The sequence below is a fragment of the Sus scrofa genome, chromosome 3, assembly GCF_054392235.1.
Source record: "Sus scrofa isolate SSC_HxYL_T2T_F1_AM1 chromosome 3, Sscrofa_HxYL_maternal_Yorkshire_Landrace_v2.0, whole genome shotgun sequence".
Classification (NCBI taxonomy): domain Eukaryota; kingdom Metazoa; phylum Chordata; class Mammalia; order Artiodactyla; family Suidae; genus Sus; species Sus scrofa.
Window position 1 is genome coordinate 139646594 of NC_139385.1, and position 14683 is coordinate 139661276.

The 14683-nt window shown below is 44.8% G+C and overlaps 1 protein-coding gene across 39 annotated transcripts in view; it reads left to right on the top strand.

Annotated features, from left to right (window-relative positions):
* KIDINS220 (kinase D interacting substrate 220) overlaps nucleotides 1–14683 on the top strand; it is a 94965-nt gene that overhangs the window by 33282 nt on the left and 47000 nt on the right. For all 39 annotated transcript variants that reach the window (XR_014842574.1, XR_014842573.1, XR_014842575.1 and 36 more), the window contains exons 13-21: nucleotides 2933–3097; nucleotides 4016–4195; nucleotides 5096–5261; nucleotides 7775–7926; nucleotides 8091–8380; nucleotides 9085–9225; nucleotides 9884–10127; nucleotides 10668–10756; nucleotides 12074–12218. Coding sequence is in view for 34 of the 39 variants with exons in the window: in XM_021087890.2 (XP_020943549.2) it covers nucleotides 2933–3097; nucleotides 4016–4195; nucleotides 5096–5261; nucleotides 7775–7926; nucleotides 8091–8380; nucleotides 9085–9225; nucleotides 9884–10127; nucleotides 10668–10756; nucleotides 12074–12218 (1572 nt within the window). In the remaining 5 variants the exon portion in view is untranslated. The remainder of the gene's footprint in view (nucleotides 1–2932; nucleotides 3098–4015; nucleotides 4196–5095; nucleotides 5262–7774; nucleotides 7927–8090; nucleotides 8381–9084; nucleotides 9226–9883; nucleotides 10128–10667; nucleotides 10757–12073; nucleotides 12219–14683) is intronic.

Here is a 14683-nt window from a genome sequence, read left to right on the forward strand (position 1 = left end):
TCTTTGCTTGTGCTGTGCTCTCTCTGTCCTGTGAATGTTCTGGTTGAAATCTCCTCTCTCCAAGGCTGGAGTCACTTGTCTCCTTCCCAGTGATATTTTAATTGATCAGCCTCACCAGATAAAATGTTTGCTTCAGGAGTTCCCACTGTGGCTCAGTGGTAAGAACTCGACTAGCACCCGTGAGGATGTGGGTTCAATCCCTGGCCTTGCTTAGTGGGTTAAGGATCCAGCGTTGCCATGATCTGTGGTGTAGGTGGCAGATGTTTTTGGCTCAGATCTGGCTGTGGCTGTGGTGTAGGCCGGCAGCTCTAGCTCCAGTTCAACTCCTAGCCTGGGAACTCCCATATGCCATGGGTTCGACCCTAAAAACAAAACGAAACAAAATTTGCTTCATTTGCATACTTAAGCACTTGTGTGTGTTTGTTTTTCCCTTTTTAAAACTTATTATATGTGGCCTTTTATTTTGTTTCTTTTAGAATTTTCTCCTTTCCAGATTTCAGGTCCTTCGGGACAGGGGCTGTTTCTTCTTATCGTACGCCCTTTGCAACATCTAGCATAGCCTGTTGAATGTTGTACTAAAATAGTTTTTGATTGAAAAGGATGCACATGAGAATGTAATCATTTGTATGTGGTCTTTTGAAACACGGAACAATTTTCTACTAGAATTTTTTAAAAAGAGACATTTTGGTCTCAGAAACCAGCAGGAGATAGTAGAATCCTGTCACTTCTCAGTTTAGCTGTTTACTTACATCTTGTTTTTAAGTCTGATTCTATTGCATTATAAGTTTTTGTATTTTAAAATATTTTTTCCTGAGGATAATAATGCACAGTTTTTTTTCCTGAAAATACAATAACACGCATTACATTTTAAGGATGAAGATACAAATATAGTAGAAAGTGCAAATGTCCCATTGTCTCTTATCTCCCAATTTGTAGTTGTTTGAATGATTTACCAGGATTTTCTTTACATTTCTAAAGATGTTTTGTACTATTTATATAGCCTTAAAAAAAAAAGAGTGATACCGTATCATAACATTTTTAAATAACGAGCTATACCATTTTTAAATTGTTGCATGATCTTTCATTCTAGGTTCTGATGGTACATTCAGTTCTTTGTTGATGAGTATTTGTTCTACTGTTAAAAGCTGGTGCTGCAGTGAAAATCTTTGTGCATGTATCCATTAACACTCTTTTTTAGGATTATTTTCTTAAAATAATCTAAACTAAACTCCCAAAAGTAGAGTCGGCAAGTCAGCGGCTGTTCATTGTTTTGACAGACTTTTTCCAAAATGGCTGCAACAGTTTTTTCCTCCTTGGATCATGTGTGATAGCGCAGTTGCTTATAACCTTGCCACCGCTGGATATTGCCAGCTTCCTTAATCTTTGCCAATCAGACCACTGAGGAAACATTTTGTTTTAATGTGCCTTGTGAAATTATTATGAGTAAAACAGAAAAATTGAGATCTTTTAATATGTTCATGTGTTTTTGCTGTTTTCCTCTCTGTATCCTTTGACTGCTTTTTTCTTGAGTTTTTAATATTAAAAAAATAATTTTTGTGACTTTACATATTGAAAATATTGATCGAGGGTCCAGCCTACATGTTGTATCTGTCTCCCTGGCTTAGTCTTTATTTATGGGGATAGGTTTTTTAAATTCCCTATCCCAAGGTTATATAAATTTGTGGTTTATTTGTTGGTCTTTTCCTGCACTCTGGCTTTAGTATTATATTGAGAAAGGCCTTTTCCACACAAAAATTTTAATAGGTTTTTCTCTTGTATTTTCTTCTAGTACTTTTAGAGTTTTATTCTCTGGATTTAATTTTTTAATGTTTCAGAAATTTATTTGGTTAAAGCCTAAGACATAGAGTTTTAACTTCATTTTGAGAATAGGTGGCTTACTTCTCCCAACACCACTTATTAATATATCCTTTCCCCACTGATTGGAAATGCCACTCACGTCACTATCCTGTGCAAGTTCTGTAATGTTCTAGTTATTGCAGCTTTAAAATGTATTTTGATTCTTCTTCAGAGACAACCACTTTTGGTAGTCTTAAAACTTTTTCGTAATGCTTCTTATATGCGCTTCCTGATTCTTCACAGTATTCTCATGGATTTTTCTTGGAATTGCTTTAAAGTGGTAGATTAATTTGGGGACAATTCCTGTTTTTAAGTCATTGAGCCTTCCTGCCTGGAACTGCAGCCCGTCTCCTTTTCTCTGGTTGTCTATTAGGCCTTCACTGATGTGGTAGAGCCTCTTTATGTAGGCATTGCACACACTGAGTTGATTCCTATGGTCTAGTTTCTGTTTTCATCATTTTATTGATGCTAAACCAATACCTTATTCCACATTTTAGCATCTCTGAAATTGGAATATGTCTTACGATTGACGGGTAAGAAAGCATTATGTCACAATTTGGCAGCATTTTTTTCTTTCTTAGTTGTATGTAATAATGATGCATCTTATAGGTATCTTAAGTTCAATGAAATATGGTATTAACTTAAGACTCTCTGAAAATATTTTACACAGGTCTAACCATTTACAAAAAAAATTTTTTTTAAAGATCCTATTTTATGTATGTCTTTTTAGGGCTATACTCACGGCACATGGAGGTTCCCAGGCTAGGGGTCAGATTGGAGCTGTAGCTGCTGGCCTACACCACAGCCACAGCAATGCCAGATCAAAGCTGCATCTGTGACCTGTATGTACCACAGCTCACGGCAATGCTGGATCCTTAGCCCACTGAGTGAGGCCAGGGATTGAACCTGCGTCCTCATGGATACTAGTCAGATTCATTTCCACTGAGCCACAACGGGAACGCCAAGGTTGTTTTCCTCTAACCAAATAAACAAAAAATGAGGATTGGTGTTCCTTTCTAATAGTAATGCCTTTTTTTTTTTGTAATGTAAGGATACGGTGTGTTTATAATTGCAGGACACTTGTCTCCCACCGAAACAGATGGTGACATGCTTGGGTATGATTTATACAGCAGTGCCCTGGCCGACATTCTCAGTGAACCCACCATGCAGCCGCCCATTTGTGTGGGGCTGTATGCGCAGTGGGGAAGCGGGAAGTCCTTCTTACTCAAGAAACTGGAAGGTAAAGGGCACGTTTGTAGAAAGTCTGTATATTTAACGAAGTTTTCTCTTGGGTATTTTTTTTAAGTAAAGGAAAACAGAACTGTGTATCTAGGTATATCGTTGCTCTTCCACACAGTCGGTCGTTAGAGTCCTCGTTCTGAAACAAAGATCCAGTTGTGTTTTAACATCCTAAAACTCCCTGGGACCGGATTTCTGCACGTCCTATTTATAGTCGTCCTGTCCAGGGCCCTTCGCAGACGCGTCACTTTGCTTGGTCACGCCTGCCAGTGGCACCTCTGCACGCTCAGTGCTGTAGTTGCAGGGGGCTTCTTGCTCATTTTCCTGAGTGGCTCCTCTACGAGGAGCTTTCTGACCCCTCGCCCCACAAAACACCCACTCCTTGTGCTTGGCAAAATACGCATTCTTCAAGAACAGGTTTCAGTGTTGCCTGTAACATTTTTCCTAAGTTCTGTAGTAAGAATGACTGTTTAGGGCTGGTCTGGGCTCAGCGCCCGTTTTAAGAGCAGTGATCCTCCCGTGTCTTTGGAGGCAGAGCGGTGCAGGGGAGCAGAGGTGAACGGCGGTGATACGCAGTTTGAAAACACATAGCAAAGTCATAGTTTTTAGTTTTGCACGTGGAGTGTGTAATACAAACCACGAACATAAGTGCCAACAAGATCTTGCCCAGTGGGAATGTATGCGAGAGGACCCTGTGGGTCTTCCGGGTGAAGCAGGAGAGCGGGTGGGCCAAGGGCCAAGGGCAGGTGTGCCCCTGGGCCTGGGAAGCTTCTCAAAGGAGAAGTTGGCTTAGAATGGTGGAGTGGCAGCCTTCTAAAGGGGCAGGTGCCCAGTAAAGCTTTATGTTGAAAGCGTGAAATTTTCCAATTGAAATTGTACATCTTAAACCACATTGTTTTTGCATTAATTTCTCTTTCAGATGAAATGAAAACGTTCGCAGGACAACAGATTGAACCTCTTTTTCAATTTTCATGGCTTATCGTATTTCTGACTCTGCTCCTTTGTGGAGGCCTTGGTTTGTTGTTTGCTTTTACAGTGGACCCAAATCTTGGAATAGCAGTGTCCTTGAGCTTCCTGGCTCTCTTATATATATTTTTTGGTAAGTCGTTGCCTTTTATCTTTTTAAAAAACGTAGAGAGTGTCAGAACTCATTGTTTTACTTAAAATTTTATCTATGTCTGTCTCCTAAAGTCTGTAAGTGATTTTTATCATTAGGTGGGAAAATTGACCTTTTCGCTGTTGACAGGTTGGCCTGGAGGAACACTGTCCCCAGCCAGGCTGGAAGAGCTTTAAAAACTAGCATAATTGACTAGCGTTTAAAACCTTGTCGGTATTGAAGCAGAGTTCCGATTTATTATGCTTTTTCCCTTTTATGTGTGGCGTAGTGGTTTCTGTTGAGGTCTTTTCGACAGGAAGTCTTCATGGCCGTCAGGGCCTGCTCTTGAGCATGCTGATCACGACTGTGACTTTTTTTCTTTTTTTTTTATCTTTTTAGGGCCACACCCATGGCACATGGAGAGTCCCAGGCGATAACCGCTGAGCCACGATGGGAACTCCAGTGTGATGTTTATTTTATCTAAGATCACAATAACAAGTGTGCATATCTGTATCTATATCTGTGTCTGTGATCCCTGTTCTTGTCATTGTCTGCATTTGTAAGTAAGGAAATAGGTTTCCTCTTGGAGGAATTGGGGACTTCAATAGTTGCAAATAATGATAAACCCAAAGTCATTAACATTCGCATCTGAACCAAGTAACATATTTCTGTTTAAGGCCTTATCCTTCTGGTTGTTTTTCTTATGTCGTACTTTAGTTTACTTTCCATTTTTCACAAACCTGATGTGTTAAATAACTGAGGAATTCTTTGAGGAGTAGTTAGGAAACAGCATGAAGGTTATGTAAGCCTGCCTGTCACTGCTTGACACTTGACTCTTTGGAGAAAAGAGGCTGCTTGAGTGATGACTGTTATGAGTAACTTTTTCGTAACTGTGAATTTCAGTTGTCATTTACTTTGGTGGACGGAGGGAAGGAGAGAGTTGGAATTGGGCCTGGGTCCTCAGTACTAGGTTGGCAAGACACATTGGCTATTTGGAGCTCCTCCTCAAACTGATGTTTGTGAACCCACCCGAGCTGCCAGAGCAAACCACGAAGGCTTTACCTGTGCGGTGAGTGGGTCCTTTTGACAGAAGTAACTTTTGATAAGATGAAGCACATTGAAGCTTATAACACATCATTTCTCAATGTACCTTCCAAAAAACACTGGTTCGTTGAACGTTTTAATGTGAGAAATAAACAAATGTGCTCTCGACAAATTTTGATATCTGCCTCTTGCATATTAAAGGATCAGAGACACCTTTGCATAAAGAAATCTGTTCGACTCCGATTTACCAGGTTTATTTGGGCATAAACCCCTGCTCCTCCCCCATGACACCTGTTTTCATGCTTCAGACCCATTTGAGGAGTGCTGAGTCCTGGACGGAGTCCTGCCACCTCTACATTAACATGTGACCTTAGCAATTCAGCTCATCCTTCGAGCGCCTTTTTCTCACCTGTGGAAACATTTACCTGCTTATCTAAAATTATTATTAATATCAAGTAGGAAGTGTGTGGGAAAACAGTTCAGAAAAATCTGAAAAAAAAGAAAACTGAAAGCAGAAGAAATTCAATAGAAATTAGTAAAATAATAAAATAGATACCAAAAGGTTAAGAATTTAAAAATTGTCAGATAAAATATATGTGAGTTAAGCTGAAAATAAGTAGAAGAACATTAAAACTGTAATATAAGAGAGAAAAATAAAAGTAAAAGCTTACAAGCAATTGGCATATAGGATTAAGTATTAGTGGAGTTCCCATGGTGGCTCAGCGGAAACGAATCTGACTAGGAACCATGAGGATGCAGATTCGATCCCTGGCCTCACTCAGTGGGTTGAGGATCCGGCGTAGCTGTGAGCTGTGGCGTAGGCCAGCGGCTACAGCTCTGATTTGACCCCTAGCCTGGGAACCTCCATATGCTGCAGGTGTGGCCCTAAAAAGACAAGAAAAAAAAAAGGATTAAGTATTAAGAAAAAGATATAAATGAGAAATTAAAATGAAAAAGGTAAAGAGAAAAAGATTAGAATAAAAGAATTGGGGGAAATATTTTTACAGAAAATAAAAACATTTTAAATTACTGAGATGGTGTTTTTTAGAAGTTACAACAGTTAAAACAGCATTAATCTGGGAATTCCCGTTGTGGCACAGCAGAAACTGTGCCACAACTAGCTAGTATCCATGAGGATGTGGGTTCCATCCCTGGCCTAGCTCCGTGGGTTAGGGATCCAGCATTGCTGTGAGCTGCGATGTAGGTTGAAGATGTGGCTTGGATCTGGAGTTGCTGTGGCTCTGGTGTAGGCTGGCAGCTATAGATCCGATTCGACCCCTAGCCTAGGAACCTCCGTATGCCACAGGCGTGGCCCTAAATAAAGCAAACAAACAAATCTGAAACACAGCATTAATCAAAACCACACATACACAGAGTACATTGAGATCCTAGATTTTTTTTTTTTTTTTTGCATTTAAGGGCTGCACGCACAGCATATGAAGTTCCCAGGCTGGGGGGCAAATGGAAGCTACAGCTGCCAGCCTAAACCACAGCCATAGCAATGTGGGCTCTGAGCCGCCTTTTTGACCTCCACCACAGCTCATGGCAACACCGGATCCTAAACCCCCTGAGTGAGGCCAGGGATTGAACCCACGTCCTCATGGATACTAGTTGGGTTTGTAACCTGCTGAGTCACAGTGGGAACTCTCTGGTTGTAGTTTTGAAAGCGATACCTATCTACTGGATTGGCACGAGAGTTTGATTTAGGGAGAGAGGGGTGGAAAGGAACTAATGCAGAAATAGGATTCATTCAGAGACTCAAGAACGAATAACTCAGCCATGAGGCAGGAAATCTGGGAAAAGAGTATTTTACAGCGTCTCTCTGAATTCCCGATAGATGTTTAAGCTATAAATAAGGCATAATAAGCTTGAGTTTTTAAATGGCTTTCTGTTCTTAATCATGATAATATTTTCCTCAAGATTCTAATCTCTTCCAATAAGGAAGCTCAGAGGACTTGCTTGTGCAGCTCTTTCTGGCTGCGATGTGGGGCCGCCTTTGGTCGTCGCATCGTGAGGTCTGCTGAGATCTGGGATTCCCGGTCTGAGCTCGTCACAGCCCTTTCCCTTTCTGCCTTTAGTCGGAACTGCTTCGTGTAACTCTGTTCCGTTTGACGTTATCGTTTCTGAGAAAAGCATGTAAGAGGTTAGGAACGGGAGACACCCAACTAGAGCACCTGCCTGCCTCAGAGTTTTGGAAACCCTGTTTTTTTTTTTTTTTTTTTTTTTTTGTCTTTTTGCTATTTCTTGGGCCGCTCCCGCGGCATATGGAGGTTCCCAGGCTAGGGGTCTAACTGGAGCTGCAGCCACCGGCCTACGCCAGAGCCACAGCAACGCGGGATCCGAGCCGCGTCTGCAACCTACACCACAGCTCACGGCAACGCCGGATCGTTAACCCACTGAGCGAGGGCAGGGACCGAACCCGCAACCTCATGGAAACCCTGTTTTGAAAGAGACGTGAAGAAAATACAGGATAAAGGATAGAGAACCTGTGTTGAGGTGGTTCTTTAGATGGCCAACATTTTGTTTCCTCTCCTCCAGGTTTCTGTTCACAGATTACAACAGGCTGTCCAGTGTAGGCGGAGAAACGTCAATGGCTGAGATGATTGCCACCCTCTCGGATGCTTGTGAAAGAGAGTTCGGCTTTTTGGCCACCAGGCTTTTTCGAGTCTTTAAGACCGAAGATACGCAGGGTAGGACTCGCGTCTCTCTGTGTGTGTGCCGTGGTTGAGGATGGGATGAATGAAATGCGTGAGACCCACGGACACCAGATGGATCGTGTGCTGCCACCGCAACGATTGGGATTTCCTGGGTGCGTGATGCGTAAATCCTGTTAAAAGCATTTGTTACGTTGCAGGTAAGAAGAAGTGGAAGAAAACGTGTTGCCTCCCGTCTTTTGTCATCTTCCTTTTCATCTTTGGCTGCATCATTGCCGGGATCACCCTCCTGGCCATCTTCAGAGTTGACCCCAGACATCTGACAGTGAATGCGGTCCTCATAGCGATTGCTTCGATAGTGGGCCTGGCCGTTGTGCTGAACTGTCGGACGTGGTGGCGGGTGCTGGACTCGCTCCTGAATTCGCAAAGGAAGCGCCTCCACAGCGCTGCCTCCAAGCTGCACAAACTGAAAAGCGAAGGATTCATGAAAGTAAGCGTCACTGATTATTAGAAACAGCTCTGGGGTGAATGAGCTCCCCGTTCCGGGGCCTGGGGCTCCAGGGCATCTGCTCTCTGCCTGTCATGGTGTTGCATTTGTGTTTAGCTTTATGCCACATTTTTCCCGTGGGCACGCATACATGAAGTGGGAAAAGTTATCACAGTAACATATTTTTATAAAATAGACCTTGATAAGATACTCAAAGGCGTCAGCAGATTACTGCCCAGGTGGTAATTACTGCCTCCTGACACAGGTTCTTCTAGAGCCTGCCGGAGTGAGAAGATTGAACCACCACGTGCAAGATGGGATGGTACTTTTAGAATGAAAAGGACCTTATGCAATTATCTGTAGCCTCTCCCTGTGCGCAAGGTCCCTTGATCAGGGAGCCAGCTGTGTGTGGGCTTTGGGCCACTGGGATTTGCCTTCGGTCCGTCTCCTGCCATTCAAAGCACGTGATCTTGGCAAGGAGGTCAGTCGGCCGCCTTTGCCCTTTTCAAGCGGACGTGACCGCGTCTCCGCCACTGTAAGGAACACTCTCGTCTAGGTGAAGTGACCTTGTCAGTGGTGAGGCATCCACTTCAGTTTAGCCTGGAATGGCCGCTGGCAGCGAGGCCTTTGGCTTTCTTCTCGGGCTTTTAAAGGAGGGTGCGGGACGCTCTCGTGTCTTCAGTGCTGTCTGCCCTTTGCTTGCACAGGTGCTGAAGTGTGAAGTGGAGTTGATGGCCAGGATGGCCAAGACCATTGACAGCTTCACTCAGAATCAGACAAGGCTGGTGGTTATCATCGACGGATTAGATGCCTGTGAGCAGGACAAGGTTCTCCAGATGCTGGACACCGTACGTCTTCACTGTCTTCAGGCTTGTAATTGTCACGGGTGGGGCAGCGGAGAGAGTGACTTCCTGAGTCTCCCCATTTGAATGATGCTTTTCTTGTGTAAAAATGACCACATTTTATGCAGAAACAGAGCAAGTTTCATCACCACCCAGCGATTTAAAGAATTCTGGCTTAATGGCAGAGAGAGGCGGAAGATGAACAGAGTGTCTATAAGTGTCTCTAGGTTTTCTTTACAAACAGTTCCGGTTAGAATAGCGATCCGGGTAGGAACCACAGAGTTGGTGGTTAGGGGTAAAGTGGGCACAGCAGCAAGGAACGGTGCAAGCAGCAGTGTGGCACCGTGGGCAAAGACCCGTGTGTTCAGAACATCAGATAGATTCTCTCTCACCCTTACTCTTCCCGAGTGTCTCAAAACAAGGCAGGATCGATTGTTTTCTCTGGAGGTTTTCTCTCTGCCAAATGTTGAAAAATTGTCAGATGGCGAAAAACCAGATCGAGACTTCAGCACAGTTTATTTTCATTTAGAATAATATTTTGAGGAAAAGGAAACGTTATTTTAAAAACACAGTCATGAAAGGATCTCCCAGATCTTGAAGAGATGTTTTGCTCCTTCGGATGATTTAAACTTTATATCCTGAACATACATCTCTCTGCCCACAGGTCCGAGTTCTGTTTTCCAAAGGCCCATTCATTGCCATCTTTGCCAGTGACCCGCATATCATCATAAAGGCCATTAACCAGAACCTCAACAGCGTGCTCCGTGACTCCAACATCAACGGCCACGACTACATGCGCAACATAGTTCACCTGCCCGTCTTCCTCAACAGCCGCGGACTGAGCAGTGCCAGGAAGTTCCTTGTAACCTCAACCACGAACGGGGATGTGCCTTGCTCGGACAGCGCAGGTAAAGATCCGGCGCCTCAGGCGCTTGGGGTTGACGTTGTTCTGTAGTTTTTTACGGTAAACCTCCTTTTACCTTGGAAAATGCTCTTATTTCCCTCCTCTTAGAATGTCGTTTACAACAGAGTGTTAGTGCACATGGTGCTTTCTTGATAAGTTCTCTTTTTGGAGGATTTTCTTTTTCCCACCGTAGTTGGTGTACAGTGTTGTGTCAGTGTCTGCTGTACAGCACAGCGACCCAGGGCACACACGTGTGTACGTTCTTTTCCTCGCATTATCCTCCACCGTAAGTGACGAGGTAGAGTTCCCTGTGCTACACGGCAGGATCTCATTGCTTATTCACTGCAAATGGAACCCCAGACTCCCGGCCCACCCCACTCCCTCCCCCTCGGCACCCACACGTCTGTTCTCCAAGTCCATGCGTTTCTTGTCTGTGGAAAGGTTCATTTGTGCCGTGTATTAGGTGCCAGATCGAAGTGCTGTCATATGGTGTTTGTCTCTCTCGTTCTGATGTACCTCACTAAGTCTTGATAAACTCTTTCAGGGGTGCAGGAAGATGCTGACAGGAGAGTTTCGCAGAACAGCCTCGGAGAGATGACGAAACTGGGTAGCAAGACGGCCCTCAATAGACGGGTAGGACGCCCTTTGTTTTGAGCCACGTGTCTGTGCTGCTGTTGGGCAAACAAAACGAAGGAGACGCCGCTTAATTTTCTGTAAATGCTGCGTTAAGCCCATCAAGTAAATTTTGTCCTTGGATTTCCTTTCCACTTCAGGCGGCTTTTCAGAGCAGGCCTGAACCTAGAGCCGTAATAACTGTACACCATAGAGGAGTCCTCGTCCCTGCAACCTGCTCTCAGCCCGGGCGCCGCTCCAGGCCCCGGACCAGCTGAATCAGAACCTGAGAGCGAGCGTAAAGCTCCCCAGATGAGTTCATCGAGGGGAGAGAGCCACTGGGTTCCTCCCAGGTCAGGGGTGTTCATTGCGGGGGCCCACTGCCCCCATCGCTGTGAGGGAGAGAGGCTCGTGCGAGCCAGGTCCTTGCTTTCTCTGGCTGGTGGCCTTCCTCCTCCCCTGATGTTGGCAAGCTTCCACTTGCAGGAAGGTCATGGCGATCGTGCCACGGAAGGATGGCTCTGCTGGGCGAGCGTGGGCACTGGCCCCCCACCCCCGCCCGTTTCTTAACATGTCCAAAAAAATGTGTCTTCAGTGAGGTTTAGATTTTAAGCCTCTACCAAATACCAGTATGGATGCCCAGTTAGTGTTAGGAATGACGGTCAGTGACTCTAAATTAAGAGGAGGGCGTGCCCAATCGCTTTGAACGGGAGTCTGCGCTGCGGGCTCCCCTGTGATGGCATCCGCAGTCTTGGTTTCGTGACATTAGGCGGGAGCCACCTCTGTTGTGCCTGTTCGTCCTCTGATGAGGTGGGCCTCCCTGTCCCCCACCCCCACCCCCTCGCCAGGAGAGTGCCTTCAACTCGATGGCACACGTGAGCGTGGTTAGACAGCTGCGCCCTTCAGATAGCTGGCACACATTTTCCAATAATCGAAATGTCAAAAGGCTGGATCCTTAAATCTAGACGAGGGGTTATTTGCTTTATTAGTTTAGGGTTCCTGTACATACTGAGCTCCCCTAAGAGTTTGAATTGTATTTTCTTTACTCAGTTCTGCTCGTTTATAATCTTCCAGGCAGAGCTTTCTTTGTACATCACGATAGCTCTGAAGCTGAGCCGTAGCATTTGATGCAGTTGCTGCTAATATGACTTGTAACTACTGTGTGACATACTTGGCCTTGGGGAGTAATCCTTCTTTGTATTACTGTGTAATCTTCCGCTTTGACTAGAATTTCGGATTGTTTTTGTTGGCGTCGTAAACATATGTTGACTTCTCGGAAAGCTGAAGTTCTTGGGCTCGAAGGCTGGGCTCGTTCTCACCGACCTCGCGCTGTTTCAGGATACGTACCGGCGCCGGCAGGTGCAGAGAACCATCACCCGGCAGATGTCCTTCGACCTGACGAAACTGCTGGTGACCGAGGACTGGTTCAGCGACATAAGTCCTCAGACCATGCGAAGATTGCTCAATATTGTTTCTGTGACAGGTGCCTTTTGTTTTCTTGCTCTTGTGTGGTAGGTAATAAGCTTTAATATTAACAAAGCAATTCCGTTTCAGAGACGAAAGGATGTGTGTACTCCGTTTGTATGTTTGCACCGCTCCATACCGGTTTTATTTGCATTAAGTGTGTCAGTAAAACCAATATTAGCTTTGACAGTGAAAAATCGACGGTAAGTTGTCTTATTTTAAAACGTGATGATTTAAAATTTTTAAAACTTCATCTCAGGTTTAATTTCTTTCTTCGTATGAAATTAATTTTATGCTAAGTTGTATAACTGGGTATATTTAACTTGTAGTTTAAAATGGGGAGATTCAGGTTGTACGTGCTTTCATTCCCGTATATGTAAAAATGTATAATATTATCTGTTGAAACTATATGAATGGTTGCTGCTGTTAGGACCGTTAGGTGATGGATGGAACTAGTATCAGAAAATAATTTGGGATGTAGTATGTAAAGTATTGGTGAATATTTAAGTGGTTTCCTGCTTTAAAAATGTACTTTATTTTATCAAATGTTCTTTATTTAGAACTTGTTTTATTGGATTATTTTGGAGGATAGTATTACAAAATAACCTTGGACGCATTCATTGAGCAAAATTTTTTCTTGTTACTGCTTTATTTCTTTTTCTTTCTTTTCTTTCTTTCTTTTTTTTTTTTTTTCTTTTGTCTTTTTGCCATTTCTTGGGCCGCTCCCGCGGCATATGGAGGCTCCCAGGCTAGGGGTCGAATCGGAGCTGTAGCTGCTGGCCTACACCAGAGCCACAAGCTGCTGGCCTACACCAGAGCCACAGCAACACGGGATCCGAGCCACATCTGCAACCTACACCACAGCTCACGGCAACGCCGGATCCTTGACCCACTGAGCAAGGCCAGGGATGGAACCCGCAACCTCATGGTTCCTAGTCAGATTTGTTAACCACTGCGCCACGACGGGCACTCCTACTGCTTTATTCCTGAACTGTATAATATGCTAGAACACTTGGGATACTTGCCTTATTTTTATCCACTCACACTTTTAAAACCAGCCGTCAGTTCTCCCCATTTCCTAGCCTCATGAATTCATGGCCGCAGTTGCTGTTCTTTTGTTCGAATGTCCTGACTTTCTTCCCTTCCCTTGCTCTGGCCCCCTCGCCAGGCTGACCTGCACTCATCCTGCATGGCTCAGTTCTAGTGGTTACATGCCTTTTTTGTTTCTTTGTTTTTACGGCTGTACTGCAGCCTGTAGAAGTTCCTGGGAGCTGCAGCTGCCAGCCCTGCACCAGAGCCACCGCAGTGTCAGGTTGCCGCTGTGGCAATGCTGGATCCTTAGCCCACTGAGCCAGGCCAGGGGTTGCACCCGCATCCTCACGGACACTGTCCTGGCCTCTTGACCCGCTGCTCCACGCGGTGAATCCTAGGGTTACATCCTCAAGGGAACCTTCCTCAACTGCGGCTTCCGGATTTGACGCGCAGTTGCTCTTCTCCCACAGCGACATGAGTAGATCTCACAGTAGCGAGCTGGCTTATCCTCCAGCTCCTCCTGCTGCTTGCAGGGTGGTGAGTCAGTCCTCCATCTCTGACACTAGTAACTAACGTACTGAACGAGTGAGGTTTAAAAGCCCGACAGAGCAACTGTAGTTAGATTTGAAGACTTCACACAAATTGTTATTAAATTAGTAGTTTGGGGATCATGCCATCATGTGATGAAAATGAATACATATCTTGTTTTAACCGATGTCTCCAATTGAGTTCTAAAAGTTTTTTCACCAGTTTTTCCATCTTTAAAGGTTCGAGAAGTATATTGTCAGTGTTGCAAGTGCATTTTAATGCCTTGCTTCTGGTTGCCTCGCCTTTTCCGCTTTTGGTTTTGTGTCCACCTGTGCACACTCCACGGAGAGCCGTCTCCTCTCACCACAACCCGTGGCTCATGCGCTGCGCGCTCCGTGGGACGTGTCTTCGTGGCCCCCTGGAGCGCGCGCTTCGTGGGGACCGGCACCGCATCAGTTCTGCTAAGCTTTTGTCTCCGACGTTCGTTTCATATATTCACACGTTTGGATTTTGCAGGGAGTTTTTGTAGCTCTCAAGTGCACGTGACTGGCTCACTTGGACTGAAGGTTAAGACCCTGTCGCTGGTGTAGCGGACCAGATTCCACCAGATTCCAGGGAAAAAGGAAGGCAGTGATGATCGTGTGGTTCGCACACAGAAGCAGATGTGTTGAGGGACCCAGGGTCTGAGGCGATGGGCAGTTACCTATGGACATGTGTTCCTGTCGGGAAAGGGAGGGTTTGTATTTGAGCGAGAACGGAGGTCTCAGTCTAGGCAGGAACTAAACTGATCATGCTGAAGTAAGACAGACAGTGTTTGGAACTAGAAGGCAATGATGCCGGCAGTTCAGGATCCCAGTGAATCAAGGGAAAATTGCGGAAGCAACGAGGCAGATCGTCTCTTCTGAAAGTTCAAGGATTGCACCT